Source organism: Microtus oregoni, unplaced genomic scaffold, assembly GCF_018167655.1.
Source record: "Microtus oregoni isolate MIOR12 unplaced genomic scaffold, Mior012 000057F_ref0000458, whole genome shotgun sequence".
NCBI classification, from domain to species: Eukaryota; Metazoa; Chordata; class Mammalia; order Rodentia; family Cricetidae; genus Microtus; species Microtus oregoni.
Window position 1 is genome coordinate 5,086,128 of NW_024543833.1, and position 16,679 is coordinate 5,102,806.

The following is a 16,679-nucleotide window of genomic DNA, read 5'->3' on the forward strand; positions in this document are numbered from 1 at the left end:
TCATGCCACCTCCTATTACACAGTGACTGTCATCCTGGGACTCCACCTAGAGATATTCCTAATACTGTTGGCTTAACCTTCTTTGGTGGTCTCACTACCCAGAAAAAAAGCCATCTAGCCATAACCATAGTAAAAACACACACACATACTATACCAGAAAAGTAGTTTGTATCGGAATTTCCTCTGTGAATATTCCCCCTCAGGCTGATCAGCCTTTGTAGGGTGTCTTGTGAGGATCATGCTCTCACTCATCCCCAACTCATCTTTGGTTCTTTCGTGTCTTCAGGCTCCAATTATATTGTATGACATAATTTCCCAGGAGACATGCACCATGTGCATCTACTCATGCCAGAGAAAGGTGACAGACCAAGGTACAGATACCATCAAGAGCAAACTTAGATAAGCAATGAGTTTTATTGGGATTGTTCCCAAGAATATGTCTGGGGTGATAGGAACAGAAATGACTTAAAGGCAGCTGTGTCACTGAAGCCCACTCCAGTATGCGTGACAGCTTGCAAACACTGGGAAACTAGAGCATACTGCCCAGCCTGCAGGAAGCTCAATAGACTAGAGATTGTCCTTACCAGGTGACTTTGTGGGTCTGAACCTCTTTCATACAGATGCTTGTTTCCTCTAGGAAACGTATCTGGTCCCTTCTTCGTGAAAGCACCTGAGTTTGTATCAGGCTTTTTTGCATCTTGATTGGTCTTAGAATGAGTTATCTCTACAATTGCAGAAGGATGAACCTAGTGAATCCAGTCAGATTCAAAGACTTCTGGTAGCTGTTTTGAGTAATTTCCTTTCTGTCTTGAGGAGCATGGTTGCAGTGTGTCATGGTTGAATCTCAGAGGAAACTGCTACACAACACACACACACACACAAAAAATCTCTATCGAATGAATGGGAGGAGGATGAGTAGATATGCGGGCGAGGAAATTCCAATAGACTCATTATTGATATCCTCTAGAAGGGTGTGCATGGTTTAATGTCTTCACTCAGCAGCTTCCTTCGAGAAAGACGGAACCCTGTCACTTCTATTCTTTCTCCGTGTGACTTAGAGCTTCACCCAAATACAAGCCCTTATTAAACCTGATTTTGGGATCATCTAGGAGAGGCTATCAGTGTCATTCGGTGGACTTTGAGCGTAGTTTCCATTTTATGAACTACATGAGGCTGGACCTCATCATCCATGTTGCCAATGTCTGGTAAATGAGCTCCTGGAAAGGTTCTGTCATCCAGGAAGGTCCTTATATATTGAAAAAACAGAATGATGTTTTAGAGTTTCGTAAAGACAGGGCTGAATCTAAAAGTGATTTCTGAGGCTCCTCTGATGGCCATTATGTCAGATTGCTAGAGACAAAGAGTCAGAAGGAGAGACCCTGGGAAATAAACAACTTCAGACAACACCACCAGCCTCCATGCCATTAAGAGTTAGCTGGCTTCTGTTCTATTAATAACTGAATTGTTCATCAGTGCTACGTCTAAATTTATGTTAATAATAATTACAACAACTAGTAAAGTACTGGCCTTTTAAAAATACAGCTCGTTATAATAGAGATCTTCAGGGTCAGGTAGCAAATTTTACCAGCAAACAGGAAGATAGATGTATTTATGAAGGTCATAATTCAGAAATTATGAGTTTTCTTTATATGATATCTTGAAGAAGAAAGTTAACTGCTTGGTTGTGATTACAAGATATTATTTGTGTGTTTGGGTTCTTTGGTTCCTTTTTAATTATTGCCTACTTTCCTTAGTTCAGTGTCAAGAATGCGAGACTCAGAAGTGATAGAATGTTTAGAAGTAAGTGCACAGTACATTATATATTGTACTATGGCACATAAATTATATATAGATATTTTCATATGCATATTTAATTAGTGAAGTAAGATGTTTACATTAAAGTGTTTCATTGGCTGACATCTGTTATCTTTATATATGGTAGTGATGATAACTCTGACAGTGCTGGTGTTATTTGTTCTGAAGGGAAAAAAATGCACTATTTTTAAGGTTCCTTTTTTTCCTACCTTAGGCAGTTTTTCTCAGGAAACCATCCCCCAAGTGTTGGTCAAACTATACATTTGTCTCAGGATATTAACACTAAGAATTAAACTGCGATATCCACCAAAAGCAAGCATTTAAGATAAAGGACTAATCCATACAAATTTCCCTTGTACAGAATACCATGAATAACAAATATCACAAAATTCGTCCTTCGCTTTCCTCTTACAGTACCCTGTTTTCATGTGGTCACATTACTCATCTTATTTAAACATTAAATTCTAACCGTAATTTCTAGTTTGATTTCTAAGAATTCTTCTAACTTTGTTTTTCTTCTTAGCAAGAGTCAATCCCATTTACAGTCAATGTGTACAGATGAAAATTAGAATAGAAAAGAGCGGAACTTTTATGATGAAAATGCATGGAGAGCGTACACACGTTGCTTTTCTCACTCCAGACAGCTAAGTCCTTCACCAACCCCCCCTCTCTATTTGGCAAGTTATTGCTCTCAGAAGATCTGCAGGAGGCAAATGCAACCAAAGGTTTTGGAGACAGGGATATACCATGGATTTACTCAGCACCAACCTTCATTTGTGATGAGAACTTTAGCTGCCGTTGCATCCGAAACACTAATGTTTTCCTTCACTTGGTGATTTCTTTTATGTTTATTTAAGCACAGTGCATTGGACCTTAGGAACAAGTGAGCAGCTACTTTCTATTAATATATATTTGAAAACTCCTGGGTGTTCCTTATTGTTCTGTTTCATGGGTTTTGATGCCCTGATACCTTTGCTCAAAGTCAGCAGTGTTATCAGCCGCATGATGAATTGATCTCTCCCACACATATCTCGCTTCTGACAAATCATCTGTTTTAAATATATCTCAATGTGATCTGTGTGCTGGACAGTAAAATTGTATTCAGGTGGCATTAATGGATCTTCTTTATCCACCGGTGTACAAGACATAAAATCGATGCAATTTTCATCATTACCCCCAGAATTATTCTCAGAAAACCAATTCTAAGATCAGGGCGATAACTCCGTGCTCTGCATCCTTGGGAGACTGTGCAGCATGTTATTTGTTCGATGACCAGTCTGCCCATTTGATTTAGATTGTGGCCCATATGTATTTCTCTGGGGATTGATAGTGTGGACCCTCTGAATCCCCATTCAAAGAAAATGGATTAAAGATGAGATTACAGTTACCACATCCAACTTCCTAAACGGCCTCTGCACATGAATGCCTTACACCCCTTCCTGAAATTATAAATGTCCACAGGACAAAAATAGACGCTACCACTAAAACTCCTACATAATGCATCTTTTCTAGGTGCCAGAAAATTATTTATCATGGAAAATACTGTTTGTCTGTGCTGTAAGTGAGGATATAAAATAAACATTAATATAGGTTAATTTTACACATAGAAAGAGACATCTGCACATACACACATACACATACTGTTCCACAATAAAAAACAGAAAAGCAATATTTAAGTGGCCTCTGAGAACAAAATCACAAGAAAATTTTGTAAAAATCTAATAAATTAAAATGCACAGTATTTTGTAATGCATTGAAAAGCATCTTAATTGACAGGAGTCTCTCCTCCAGTAGTGAGAGCTCATCAGAAGTGTCCCTGGGATCAGCATGAAGAAGAAACTAATTTGCATCCTCCCTAAAGGCAACCATAAGACTTCTGCCCCTCTCATCTTCAGTCCTGGGAACAAATGACAAGGAGGTCACATACACTTGAGCTTATTGTCAAAGTCACTCTGGGATTCTTTTTTTTTTTTTTTTTGATTCTTTTTTTTTTATTGAGAAAAGGAGAAAAGAAAAAAAAAACAAGTTTCCACCTCCTCCCAGCCTCCCATTTCCCTCCCCCTCTTCCCCCTCTTCCCACCCTTCTCCCCCTCCTCCCACCCTTCTCCCCCTCCTCCCACCCTTCTCCCCCTCCCCCCACTCCTCTCCCCCTCCCTCTCCAGTCCAAAGAGCAGTCAGGGTTCCCTGCCCTGTGGTAAGTCCTAGGTCCTCCCCTCTCCATCCATTCCTAGGAAGGTGAACATCCAAACTGGCTAGGCTCCCACAAAGCCAGCACATTAAGTAGGTTCAAAACCCCGTGCCATTGTCCTTGGCTTCTCATCAGCCCTCATTGTTCGCCATGCTCAGAGAATCCAGTTTTATCCCATGCTTTTTCAGTCACAGTCCAGCTGGCCTTGGTGAGCTCCCAATAGATCAGCTCCACTGTCTCAGTGGGTGGGTGCACCCCTCGTGGTCCCGACTTCTTTGCTCATGTTCTCCCTCCTTCTGCTCCTCATTGGGACCTTGGGAGCTCAGTCCAGTGCTCCTAACAAACGTTAAATTTTGGAGATTTAGTATATTACATAAAAAGAACTGGAGGATTCAAAAACTTTAATCATTAAAATTCAAATGCAATGCTGTTAATGTACCACATTTTTTTCAGGTATTCCTTTGCAATATTCTAGATAAATAAAAAACATTTTAAGAAAGTCTGGTAGTGCTGTATAGAAATAGATGGATTAAGCTGGGTGGGGTGATGCACATCTTTAATCCCAGCACTTGGGCAGCAGAGACAGGCGGATCTCTGTGAGTTTGAGACCATCCTGGTCTACGAGAGCTAGTTCCAGGACAGGCTCCAAAACTACAGAGAAACCCTGTCTTGAAAAAAAGAAAGAAAGAAAGAAAGAAAGAAAGAAAGGAAAGAAAGAGAGAGTATAAGTTGTATTTAAACCATTAAACCCAGAGTGAATTACAAACCTCCAATAGCTGGTTATTATTAATTATGAATAGGATTATTTAAGCTTTAGACATAATGAACCAATGCTAGCTGCCATCACAGAACACAATGCTAATGCATCTTTTTATACTCCCCCTTCTCTGAGAATCTAGGAATATGCCTTTTGTGTAGCAAGCATTCAATAAATGTTGAATAAATTATTACCATTTAATTCTCCTTTAATGAAGCTGAGACCTTTGGGAAAGGCAGTAGTTGGAATATTTATATTGACTGACTTTCACGCCAGCAATCTTCCAAATTCCAACTGTACCTCTATTTCTGTGAATAAATGTTTATGAAATCAACCAAATTAACTGAACACATTAAATATCATTCCACAGCACAAAGTCCTCAAATATGTGTTGGCCTGGCTGGCAACAGAATCATTACTGTCATGTCCTATGTCTCTCTAACTTCCTAGGCCTTGCCCAACAGTGCTGGAGGCATATTTTGTTGCCATTACTTTTACTATTATTATTAGTTATTTATTACATGCCCATCAGAGAAACCTCCTTTGAGCTTAACAGCATCTTTCAAAGAGAGGAAACAGCACAAAATTAAGGCTCAGTTCCACATCTTTAGATTCAGGTATCTTTGGGTCTTTGATATCCTAGAAATGAGTTTTGTGCTTTCCCAATGAACTATTACAAGATATCTAAATTCCCATGAATCCAATATTCCTCATTGATTATATCATGTTTCCTAAAAGTGACACTTTGTTGGGCTCATTAAAAGTTATTTAATTTTATATTGTGATATCAATCTAGTGCAAACAACAACAACAAAAAAAAACTAGCCATGTCAACACACTAGATTTTAGGGGTAGAAAATGTCCAAGTTTTAAGCACCATGCTGTGTAGAAGCACTTCCACAATGCCTATATCTTGTTCAACCTCCGGCCCATATGATATCAGAGGTATTTTCTACTTACTGTCTTCTCAACGTAATTGAGAGCCTGGTAAATCCAAGGGGTTCCAGAGCCACATGGCTTCCTGTCTACGTTATCCATGGATATGCCTGTGCAATTCTGTTTACATCCTCCCACAAACTAGCAAAGAGAGTTAGAAACTTCATTAAAAAGACATTTGTCAGGAGGCCGGAGAAAAGGAAAATCCTCCCCAGGCTATCTACCTCATTTCCAGCCAATACAGGATGACTCCCTACAGAAGTCAATTATTGCTTTTACTGGCCTAAGTGATTAGGTTGTTAGCATGTCTTTTGGCCGACTGCTTTGCAATCTAGCCGCTTTCAGTTGCTGCAAAAATATTCTTGATATGCATGTAGAACTTCTGTTTCACTTCATTTCTTCCAAAACAGATCCCACAGTGTGCTATGGGCAAAGCTTCGCCCATGTTCTTTAAAACTTCAGATGTATTTGTTACATAAGTCAGGTGTCTGGGTAAGGTCAGGACTGTCCACTGATGTAGTTAGCCCGCCAAAATGCCCACAGCATATTTTTATTTATTTATCCCCAGCTTCCTGCCACATACAAATCGAAGCCTCATCCTTACTTCTATTTCCTTTCATACTCAGAGTCAAAGCCCAGCGAAGTTTAAATATGGCATTTTAAGTGAAAAACATGATTCATTGTGATTGAATTAATTTCTTTCATTGGTTATTGGAAGTCTGGTGTCCATGCGAACTTCCACTGAGAACTGATACCCAACGAATTTTTAAAAATGTGCTCAGAGAGTCAGTGAACAGAATACTAAGTTTCTTCTCAACCACTCTTTGGCAAATAAAACACTGAAATGCTTGAAAAACATAAGTGAGAAGAACATTGGGTATGCAAAAGAATGTCTCAATGCTGACTTGTAAAGTTGAACATGTAATCTACCCGTGGATCCTAGGAAAACCACAGTTATCGTGACCAACACTTTCGCCACTGTCCTAACGAGAATTGCTTCAGAAACAAATGCTGAACACTGGCACATGTCTGTAAGCAGAGTAACGTCTCTAACTCTTTTCTATGAGAGGTCTACCTAGATATTCTAAAGATCAAAGCTAATCAAATGATCGCAGTTCTCTATATTTATGATAAAGGGTCATCTGTAACACAGCACCATTAGTTAACTTTGTATTATAAGTATTTTTGATTAATTTGTGACTCCATCTTTTTAGAGAGTATGTTCACATCTGTTTTACACCTAATACCACAGTGAAGGAACCAACAAATAGGAAGACTGTGTAGGTGGGGCACCTGGTCACATTCTTTGTTCGCTAAGTATTTATCAAGCACCTTACTTTACTCCTAAAAATACTAGCAAGTAATCAAATTTAAAATGAAACACATATTGGCCTGGAAAGATAGCTGCAAGAATATGCTAAAAACTCTTGACAGGAAACAATAAAAGTCGGCTAGATCTAGGAGCCATGATCCAGTTCATCTTTGTTCTGAAGTCTTGAGGAGAAAACCATTTAGTATGGCAATGTTGGGCCTTTTGTGTTTGCTTCTTGGTAATATATTTTTAAATATTGAGATGAAAAGAAAGGAAGAAAACAAGGAAATTGCATCTCAGAGAAATGAATTTCACTAGATTAAGTATGACGGATTTTTCTTACTCACTGGAAAAGTAAAATTTTTAGAATTGGCACTAATAATTCTGCTCGTTCATTGCAATGCATTGCATATTTAGAATTTTTTCCTTGTTATATTATTATGCTTTGTTTGTAGTTCCCTGAGCTATATCCACTAACATTCTAATGTGCTGATATATACAGGTCGTCATGGAGATGGAGGTTATTGGCCAGTTGATACTAACTTGATTGATAGAAGCACTCTCAATGGTAAGTATATAAATTGAGTTTTATTGGATTAGCCACAGTAATTACACAGTTAATTCTACAGTGTCCAAAATAAATTTTCTATTGACAAGGGCAAGGACTGTGGACTTCCAGCTTTACTGCGGTGATAGAAAAATGATGTCATTGGCAAACTTCATACATTCTACCACGAAATGATGACAATTAGAGGTGGCAGGTGCATGAAAAATAATTAGAAAAGTTCCAGTACTGGGGCAATCCATAAATGATATAGGTCTTCCCTAGTTTGCTTTCTAATATGGTGAGAAAACACGGACTAAAACAATGAAGGTAGGAAATGGTTTATTTCAGTTTACAGTTTATAAAATCAGGATAGGAGCTCGAGGTAGGAACCTGGAGACAGGAACCAAAACAGGGGCCATGGATGAATGGTGCTTACTAGTTTACTCTTTGTGGATTGCTTTGCTTCCTTCCTTAGACAGTCCAGGACGGGGCCCACGAGTGGTTTTGTGCATAGTGGGCTGCACCCTACCACATCAGTCATTAATCAAAATATGACCTGCAGACTTGCCTATAGCCCAGTGTAATGAAGTATTTTTTAAAACTGAAGTTCCCTCTTCCCAGATTACCCTCCTCTGTGTCAATGGGACAAAATCTAACCAGCACAAGAAATTAAATACTTATAGTTTGAGATGGGTAGTGTATTTTCCATGTTTACAACAGTCTTTTCTATGGGAGAGAGATGATAAGTAACGATTGACTTATCAATTGACTTATCACCAACGGTGCTTGATAAAGTTACTGGGACTTTTCACTCTTTAAATCCTATCCTATTTTATTATTACTGGTCCTTTGTACTCTCAAGTTTAGGCAGTTTTTCTTTTCTTGCTTCCTCCAGTGAAATTTTTCTTATAACTGTGGACTTCTAGGGGCAGAAATACCAGGTAATGAACATGGGGCAGGCTGAAAGTCACACTTCAGAAGCGGGTCTCAGTCTTGCTGAAACAGAATCTTTGAAAGGATAAATTAACTCGATCCAAAGGACTAATGTATCATGCTCATCACTGGAAAACATGCTGTTCTTGCTTGGTTTGACTCACTAAAAACCATTCGTATGCAAAATGCAATAATATCTGTGATGCTATATATCACAGCATAATAACCTCTAAGAGTCTTCAGTTGACCATGCAGTTGAAATCCCCGGGATGTGTCTAAATCAGCGTGTACTCTCTATTTATCTTCTCCTCTCTAATGTACTTTGCAGATTGATGTTTCCTATATACGACTATGTAAATAAATTATTTCGCATGTCTATAATTTTATGAAAAATACCAATTAAATCCTCTATGGATCGTGCTACAATCTGTCTATAAATCTGGTAAATTTTATCCATGTCCTTAAAATAGTTCTCACTCATTTTTCTCCACTGCTGCACAGTATTTCATTTTATAACTAACAAAATTATTTATCCACTTTAGTAGGATTGCATGAGAGATTTGATTAATTAACAGATACATTTCCATTTGGGCAGTTTCCTAATAAAAGATCCAGATGGGAAGAGAGAAATTATTATTTATTTTTTTCTGGTTATGAAATTATAATAGGCAAATTAAGTGATTAGCTCCTATTGTATGCTAGTATAATTAAATGTATAAAATTTCCAAGAGGTATCAGTATATCCATATGCACACAGTGTGTGTGTATTTTTGTACAACCAGATGCTTCAGTCACTGTCCCACAGCAAATAATAGTATTCTTTAATAAGTTTTCAATTTCCCTCTATAACTTTCTCCCCTATTAATAGCCTTTACTTAATAGACAAATATATTTACTTTCCTTTATTTTTTATCCATCCCTGTTTTGTCACAAACTACATAACATCGAGTAACTTGTAAACAACATGAATTTATTGTTCATAATTCTTCCAAAGGCTGAAAAGACAGTTCAAGGTCAAGGTCTCAGGACACTGTGCACATAGGAAGACCTTCTTCTTTACTTCACATATGGCATAGTCTGTGTCCTCCCTTTGTGTAAATGGTAACAGGAATCTCTTGGCATCTCTTATGAGGACACAGATCCAGTTCATGAAGGTTCTGCCTGCATCACATAGTCATACCCAGAAACCTCACCATGAAATCTCAGAAAAACAAAAATTAGATTTCAACGTATGCATTAGCTTGATGGGTCAAGATATTCAGACCTTACAGAACATCCTGAATACCTATTCCAGCGTGGAATAATTTTGTTTATTAAGATTATAATCTTACTTATTAAGTAAGATTAAATCCTGGATGCTTCATCCAGAAGGCCCACATCTTCCTCTTGTTTTTCATATGTCCTCCACCTCATTTCTGTAATACATAGTAGTAAATAATACACTTTTGAATTATCCTTATTTTGAAACATCAATTTTATAAAGTCATTTGAATAAGAGTTCATTCTGTTATGAATATGACCACAGAATAGTACTTTTTGAAGGACAAAATTCAAAAAATTAAAGAAGAAAACCATAGAGATTATAGGGAAAGTGTAACGGTCCCCTTATGGCTTTCAGTATTGCCAAGCAGTGGATGCAAATGCTAATGGTGAAGAAAGTGTAGCCACAGGCAAAATTGTCTCCTCTCAGAAGCTATAAGTCCTAAAGGATGCAGTGTTGGATTGTTGGATAGAGTTAGGTTTAGCAAGCAGAGTTGTAATTTGTTCACAATTGCTTAAGAATCAAATATAAGTAAATTCTTTACAAGAGATTTCAATATCAGTGTACATATGCTTCTTAAAGTTATGTATAAGCAATAAGAAATTATTCAAAATTACTTCTAAATGCTTGTATTTTCACTTCTTAAATGTTGCAGTCTTCCAGTGTGGATCAAACTTAAAAGTTGTTTAAGTGCTTGAAGTTGTCTTTCAAAATAAAATGAAACCGTCGTTCGAAAACAGGCCCCAAACTAAATCTGACATGAAGGTGGGAATCAACAGAAGTTTCCTGTTTAACAGAGTCCTCAGATGTAGGAAAGGACAGTGATTTGGAGAAATGCATGCCACTACATGCATTTGTTTTTATCTTTTACTGAAGAAAATTCTTAGTGAGAATAAAATTATAATTAAATTAGACTTAACGAACATTACCTCACAGGGAAAGTTCTTAGAAGGAAAACGAATAATGACATTCAGTGCTTCTAGCCAGTTCACATAATCTGCTGGCATTATTCCTGCTCAGTTTTCCCCATCACTTCATGATGTTTTAAAAATATTATGCTAAGTGAATGAGGCTAATGATGTACCTGCAAGGCATTTAGATCACTACTAAAGAGACAGACTATTATACTAACTGATTACAGTGAACTGGAAACCCCTAGACACACGGATGGTGAAAAAGAAACTTCATCTCTTTCCTCTACTATATTGCTAGCAGAAGAATTATGCTGAATATGCGATCTTACTCAAGCCCTGGCTCTAATAAGTGATTCCACAATGTCCTGTGAAAAATAGGATTCCCAGTTAAAAGCCTAGTAATTAAGATTTGGGAAGGGGGCAGTTTTTCCCAATTAACTATGTAAAAAAGGTCCCATAGAGCAAAGTCTGTGCCTGCATCTCACCCTTAAAAAAAAGTCTACATTGACAAAAATTTGTTCAAGTCTTTTTGTTCTTGAACCTCTCACATAATGAAAATGCATACATATCTCTTAGACTGACAGAATTATGGGGGTTTTCTGACTCTCTCTATATTTTCTGGGTTCATCCTTCAAACAGTAATAGAATAATAGCTTATTGTCGGATACTCAAGGAAGTTGCAAATAAATTTAGACCCTGCTAATATTTATGTTCTTTTCTTTTCATGCCACCCTTTCAAAAATTCACTTTTAAATTTCAACTAAAAAAGATCCCAAGGAAACAAACAAACAAACAAAAAAAAAACGGCGCTATAGTTCATGAATTCTCTCATTGTTGAAAGCCCTTAGTTAAATTGTAAAAGCTGAAGAAGCTTCCTTAATATTTTCTTATGTCAGGTAGAATCAAAGGTAAATTTTGCTGACATGATACTAGTTCAATTTTATAATGCATTTAATTTTAGAATATACTCCTTAACCTTTCTTAATGCTGAACATGCTTCAACTTCTAGAAACATAATTTGTGTTTTACATTTGTTTGAAGGAAAACCACCATGAAAATTACTTCAATTCAATCCTCTATGCCCTCCAAGAAGTACCAATTCCCTTTGCTAGTTGGAATTTGAAAAATCAGTTTACTGAATTCGATCAAAAGATCTACAGAGTCTATAAAACATTATTCTGTTGACCTCCATTTGGAAATAATGTTAAACTTGAAATGTTTTAGTACTTTGATTCCTTTTTATTAGTAAAAAAATGAAATTATTAATTGATTTACAAATACTCAGAACTGTTGGGTGCCTTTTAAATTTTCTTTTAAGTTAACACATATAGGCTATCAGGTTAAAAACATGATTTTTCTCCCTCAAAATGCCATCACATTTCAACTACTTGAATTAATGTAACATAAAGTCCCATGTGTATCTGTTAAATGATTGTTCTGAGACTGGTAAATTTTAGTAGGAACTCAAAAAATATTTCCTGCAAATATGTTAATGCCAATGGGAAGATACAACAATACCTTCAGACACAACAGAAGTGATACACATGTGAATTCATGGAGACTCTAGCAGTATGCACACACGACCTAAATCCCCCCCCAAAAAAAAAAAACCAACAGAACTGAGAACGGGAGGTGGACACAGAGTCCCACCTTTAACCAAGAAATTATTTTTGGATAATACATGCCAGCAGAGAGAAAATCAGTTTTCTGCCATGGAGTGTGGTTAGGTATAGCAACCATACTCCAGGGAAGACTCCACACCAGGACTAGCTTACCAACACAAAGCAGACTCCATGGATTTTTTTTTCTCTCAATATTATACATCTTAGCTTGTGGATCAGGATATACAAATCACCTTTGGAACTGATTCAAGTTGCGTGTTTTTAGTATAATCAACAGGTTAGGCTAGCATTACACTATCTAATTTAGAAAGGTTCTGTGAGTTTAAAAGGCAGCTCAGTCCTCTTATCTGTTCTCACTGGCCACTCTTTCCATCCACTGACCGACACTAAAATTCATTCGGTTTTCATTGATTGCCTACTCTAGATATTTTATGAGTGGCATGAAACACTACCCAGCCTCTAATTGATTTTGCTTAACTTCTACATTGTAGCATGAATCAGAACTTCATTTCTCTTATGGTTGGACAGTATTGTATTAAATGGATATATCACCATTGTTTAGTTAATCAACATTTACATTTTTTTCTGTTTTGGACTATTTTGAATAGCCTTTCCTGTCCACGTTTGTCAGGCTTCAAAAGTAAGAACTCTTCGTCTTTCTTACAGTCCGATAAACGGTGGTGACAACCTCTCCCTAACCCTGAACACTATATGCTTGTTTTTCCCCTAGAACCGCCCATTGGACAGATGCACCCCCCGCATGGCAGTGTCACTCCTCAGAAGAACAGCAACCTGCTTGTGATAACTGTGGTCACCGTGGGCATCCTCACAGTGTTGGTCGTGGTGATCGTAGCTGTGATTTGTACCCGGCGCTCTTCAGCCCAGCAGAGGAAGTGAGTAGCAACTGACTCCATGAGGAAAAGTTTCCTTCTCTGGCTCTATTCCTGATGGCTCTCTCTGTGTTTTTTTTTCTATAATTCACCATGCGTCTCTTATTGCTTGACCCTGACAAAACCCACTTCTGTCCATTGTAAGTCTATAATTGAGTTACAGTTAGACTTGCAAATTTTACACAACCCTTAGAGACAATCGTGCGTTTCTGTTTCCTTTTACTTCTCTGCAGACTCTTCTGTAAATTGCCCTCAGAAACGAACTCCGCCATGTCTCTATTCTACCCATCTCTGTAATTGCTTCTAGACAGTTGGAGATATTGTTCCTCCACAGTACATATTTATCACATTTGGCAGGGAGTCCTGCAGGCAGGTAATCAATGCGTGTTGAATGGATGACTAAATATAGCATATCAAACTCAATGTCATTGCAAACTTACCGAATGCTTAGCTCTTAGGCATAAGGGAAGAAAGAAGAGTCCAGCAATTTGAAAAGGTTCCTACTCCTTTTCTATGTTTAAATGTCAGGAAATAATGTCTTTAATGACTTCTAAACATTTTCATATTTTACAGTTCTTGATTTTACTGTCTAGAGAGGGTTGCATCATGCGCAAAGTTTAGAATGAAAATATGATTTAGACACAACCCATTCCTCCCAGCAGTACTTCGGAACCAGCACGTCTGCCCATGTTTGCATATTCTAAGTTGCCAGAGTCTCCTGGCCATTGGCTTCTAAGTTTTTATTAAATCCTGTCTGACGTGTATTTTCAGCTACACTCACTCTCTCACTGGCTTGAACGTCTTTTGTTCCCTTTCTTTTTGTTTTGTTATTGGCCTCTCTTTTGCCCTAACTTAAACCCTGAGGCTTGGCTGGAAGTGACTGGCTGAATGGCTATTCTCTACATTCATTGTAAGAAAGATTCTCCAGCAACCCATTCTCCCCTTCTCTCACGCCTGGTCTTTCTCTCTCTCTCATACATCCTATAGCTCTATTCATGGTCTCTATTGTGTCCCTCAACACTCTATGTGAAACCTGTAACTAGTGCACCCTTAGGAAAACTCCAGAGAGGTCCAGAGACAGTCTTTACATTTAATTTCTATCCAGATACAGTCATGGTTTGTACTCTTTGGAACTGGTGGTTACTGGTTAGCCAGTTCACTGCCTAAAAGGAGAAAGTTGATGGAAGGAGTTTAACAAAGTCAGTCTCAGGTGTGAACACTGAGAGAAGACAGGGTCTCCCAGAGCTCATAATGCTTAACAAAGGTCAGGAACAAGAGCTAATTAATTTAGTGAATGATTGACTACCATTATAACAAAATACGTGAAACTGGATCATTTATCAAGAATATAGGTTTATTTTAGATTCAATATCATTGCAGTCTAAGAGCATAGCACTGCATGCTTTAGCTGATGGTGAGGGTCTTCTGATGTGGCTATATGCAAGGTGACAAAGCAGAACAAGAAAACAGGTGTGGAAGAGAGGAGACATGACAAAATAGGCAGCAGGGACAAGAAGGAGCCCTACTTTGACAGCTCCATGAGCCCACTTTTTTGATCAGGAAACCAAGACCACAAAATATGATCCATCACTGAAATATAAGACATTCATCTTTTTTGTGGTCTCCACACCAGTAAAACCTGTTACTTTCGAGACCAGTCTCAATATGTGTTTCCATTGAAACAAACCGTGCGCAAATCATGACAGTAAAACATTGAATAGTCTCTTGGTCTGGTGTTCCTGAGAAGGGTTGTTCAGACTTGGCATGGTGTAGCATCAAGGTTTCAGGTGTCTGAGGTGGAGTTGAGAATTCACGTGAAGGGGCAGGAAGCAGGTGCTAAACTTTAGTAGTGGTTAAAACCTTGGCACATTCACGAGGAACACTGAATTTAATGATGCTCTCAGTAGTGGGTTTGGAGTTCCAGTTTTGCTTGCTTCACTCATTATTGTGTGGATGTACTGACTGATTCTAGCTTAAGATCTCTTAGAGGTTTTCTAGTTATCCTATGTTCCTGGGAATGTGTTGTCCCTACACAGGGAAAATGTCTGCTCTCTAAGGTGTAAACTAAACTTGTCATTCTTTGGAGAGCACCTTAAAGCACCTTGAAACCCACAGGAAGGCCTTTGGAATAATAAGAGTTTGAAATTTTTAACAGAAAAAGGCAGAGTGTGCCCTAAACATAACCAGCTAATAAAATTAGAGAACATGAAATCAAAGACACAAATCCTGGGAATGACCCAAAGAAATCAGCTGAGTAATACTTCATTATGTAAATGGACATTTTCTTTATCCATTCTTTGATTTGGTGGCACGTAGGTTTTTTCAGGTTCTGGTTATTACAAATAAAACTACTATGAACGTAGTTGAGCAAGTGTGTCCTTGCGGTATGACTGAGCATCCTTTGAGTATAGGCACAAGAGTGGTAGCTGAATGTTGAGGTAGATTGATTCCCACTTTTCTGAACAACCACCATATTGATTTCCAAAGTTGTTTTGCAAGTTTGTGTAACCACCAGGAATGGGGGCGTTTCCCCCTTGCTCCACATTTTCTCTAGAATAAGTTGCCATTTGTGTTTAAGGTCCTACCCATTCTGAGAGGTGTAAGATAGAATCTCAGTCATTTTGATTTGCATTTCCCTCATGATTAAGGAAGTTGAACATTTCTTTAAGTGTTTCTTGGCCATTTGAGATTCTTCTGTTGAGAATTCTGTTTAAGTTTGTACCCCATTTTTAAAATTGGATTATTTGTATTGTTGTTGTTTTGATATCTAGGTTCTTGAGTTCATGATATATTTTGGAGATCAGCCCTCTGTCAAATGTAGAATTGGTGAAGAAGCTTTCCTGTAGACTATCTTTCATCCTTTTGATACTGTCCTTTGTCTTACAGAAGTTTTTCAGTTTCATGAGGTCGCATTTATTGTCAATCTCAGTGTGTGTGTGCTGCTGGTGGTCTATTCAGAAAGTTGCCTCATGTACTAGTGTGTTCAATGTGATTTCCCACTTCCTTTTGTCAGATTCAATGTAAATGGATTTATGTTGAGTCTTTGATCTACTGGGATTTGAATTTTGTTCAGAGTGATAGATGCAAACAGGCCAACATCCATTTTACCAGAATCACTTATGAAGATGCTTTCTTTTTTCCGGTGTATAATTTCGACTTATTTGTCAAAAATCAGGTGTCCATAAGTATGTAGTTTTATGTCTGAGTCTTTGATTCCATCCAACTGATCCACCTGTCTGTTTTTATGCCAATATCAAACTGTTTTTTTAATCTGTCAAAGTAATCTACCATATAAACAAACTGAAAGGAAAAAAAAAACACTTGATCATCTCATTAGATGCTGAAAAAGCCTTTGACAAAATCCAACACCCCTTTATGATAAAAGTCTTAGAGAGAACAGAGATACAAGAAACATACCTAAATACAATAAAAGCGATATATAGCAAGCAGACAGTCAATATCAAATGAAATTGGGAGAAAATGAAAGCAAATCCACTAAAATCA

At 37.7% G+C, this 16,679-nt stretch overlaps 1 protein-coding gene across 1 annotated transcript in view; it reads left to right on the forward strand.

The window, feature by feature from the left end:
• Dcc (DCC netrin 1 receptor) overlaps positions 1-16,679 on the forward strand; it is a 1,005,453-nt gene that overhangs the window by 930,789 nt on the left and 57,985 nt on the right. The window contains exons 22-23 of the mRNA XM_041639231.1: positions 7,511-7,576; positions 13,016-13,178. Coding sequence (XP_041495165.1) covers positions 7,511-7,576; positions 13,016-13,178 — 229 coding nt within the window. The remainder of the gene's footprint in view (positions 1-7,510; positions 7,577-13,015; positions 13,179-16,679) is intronic.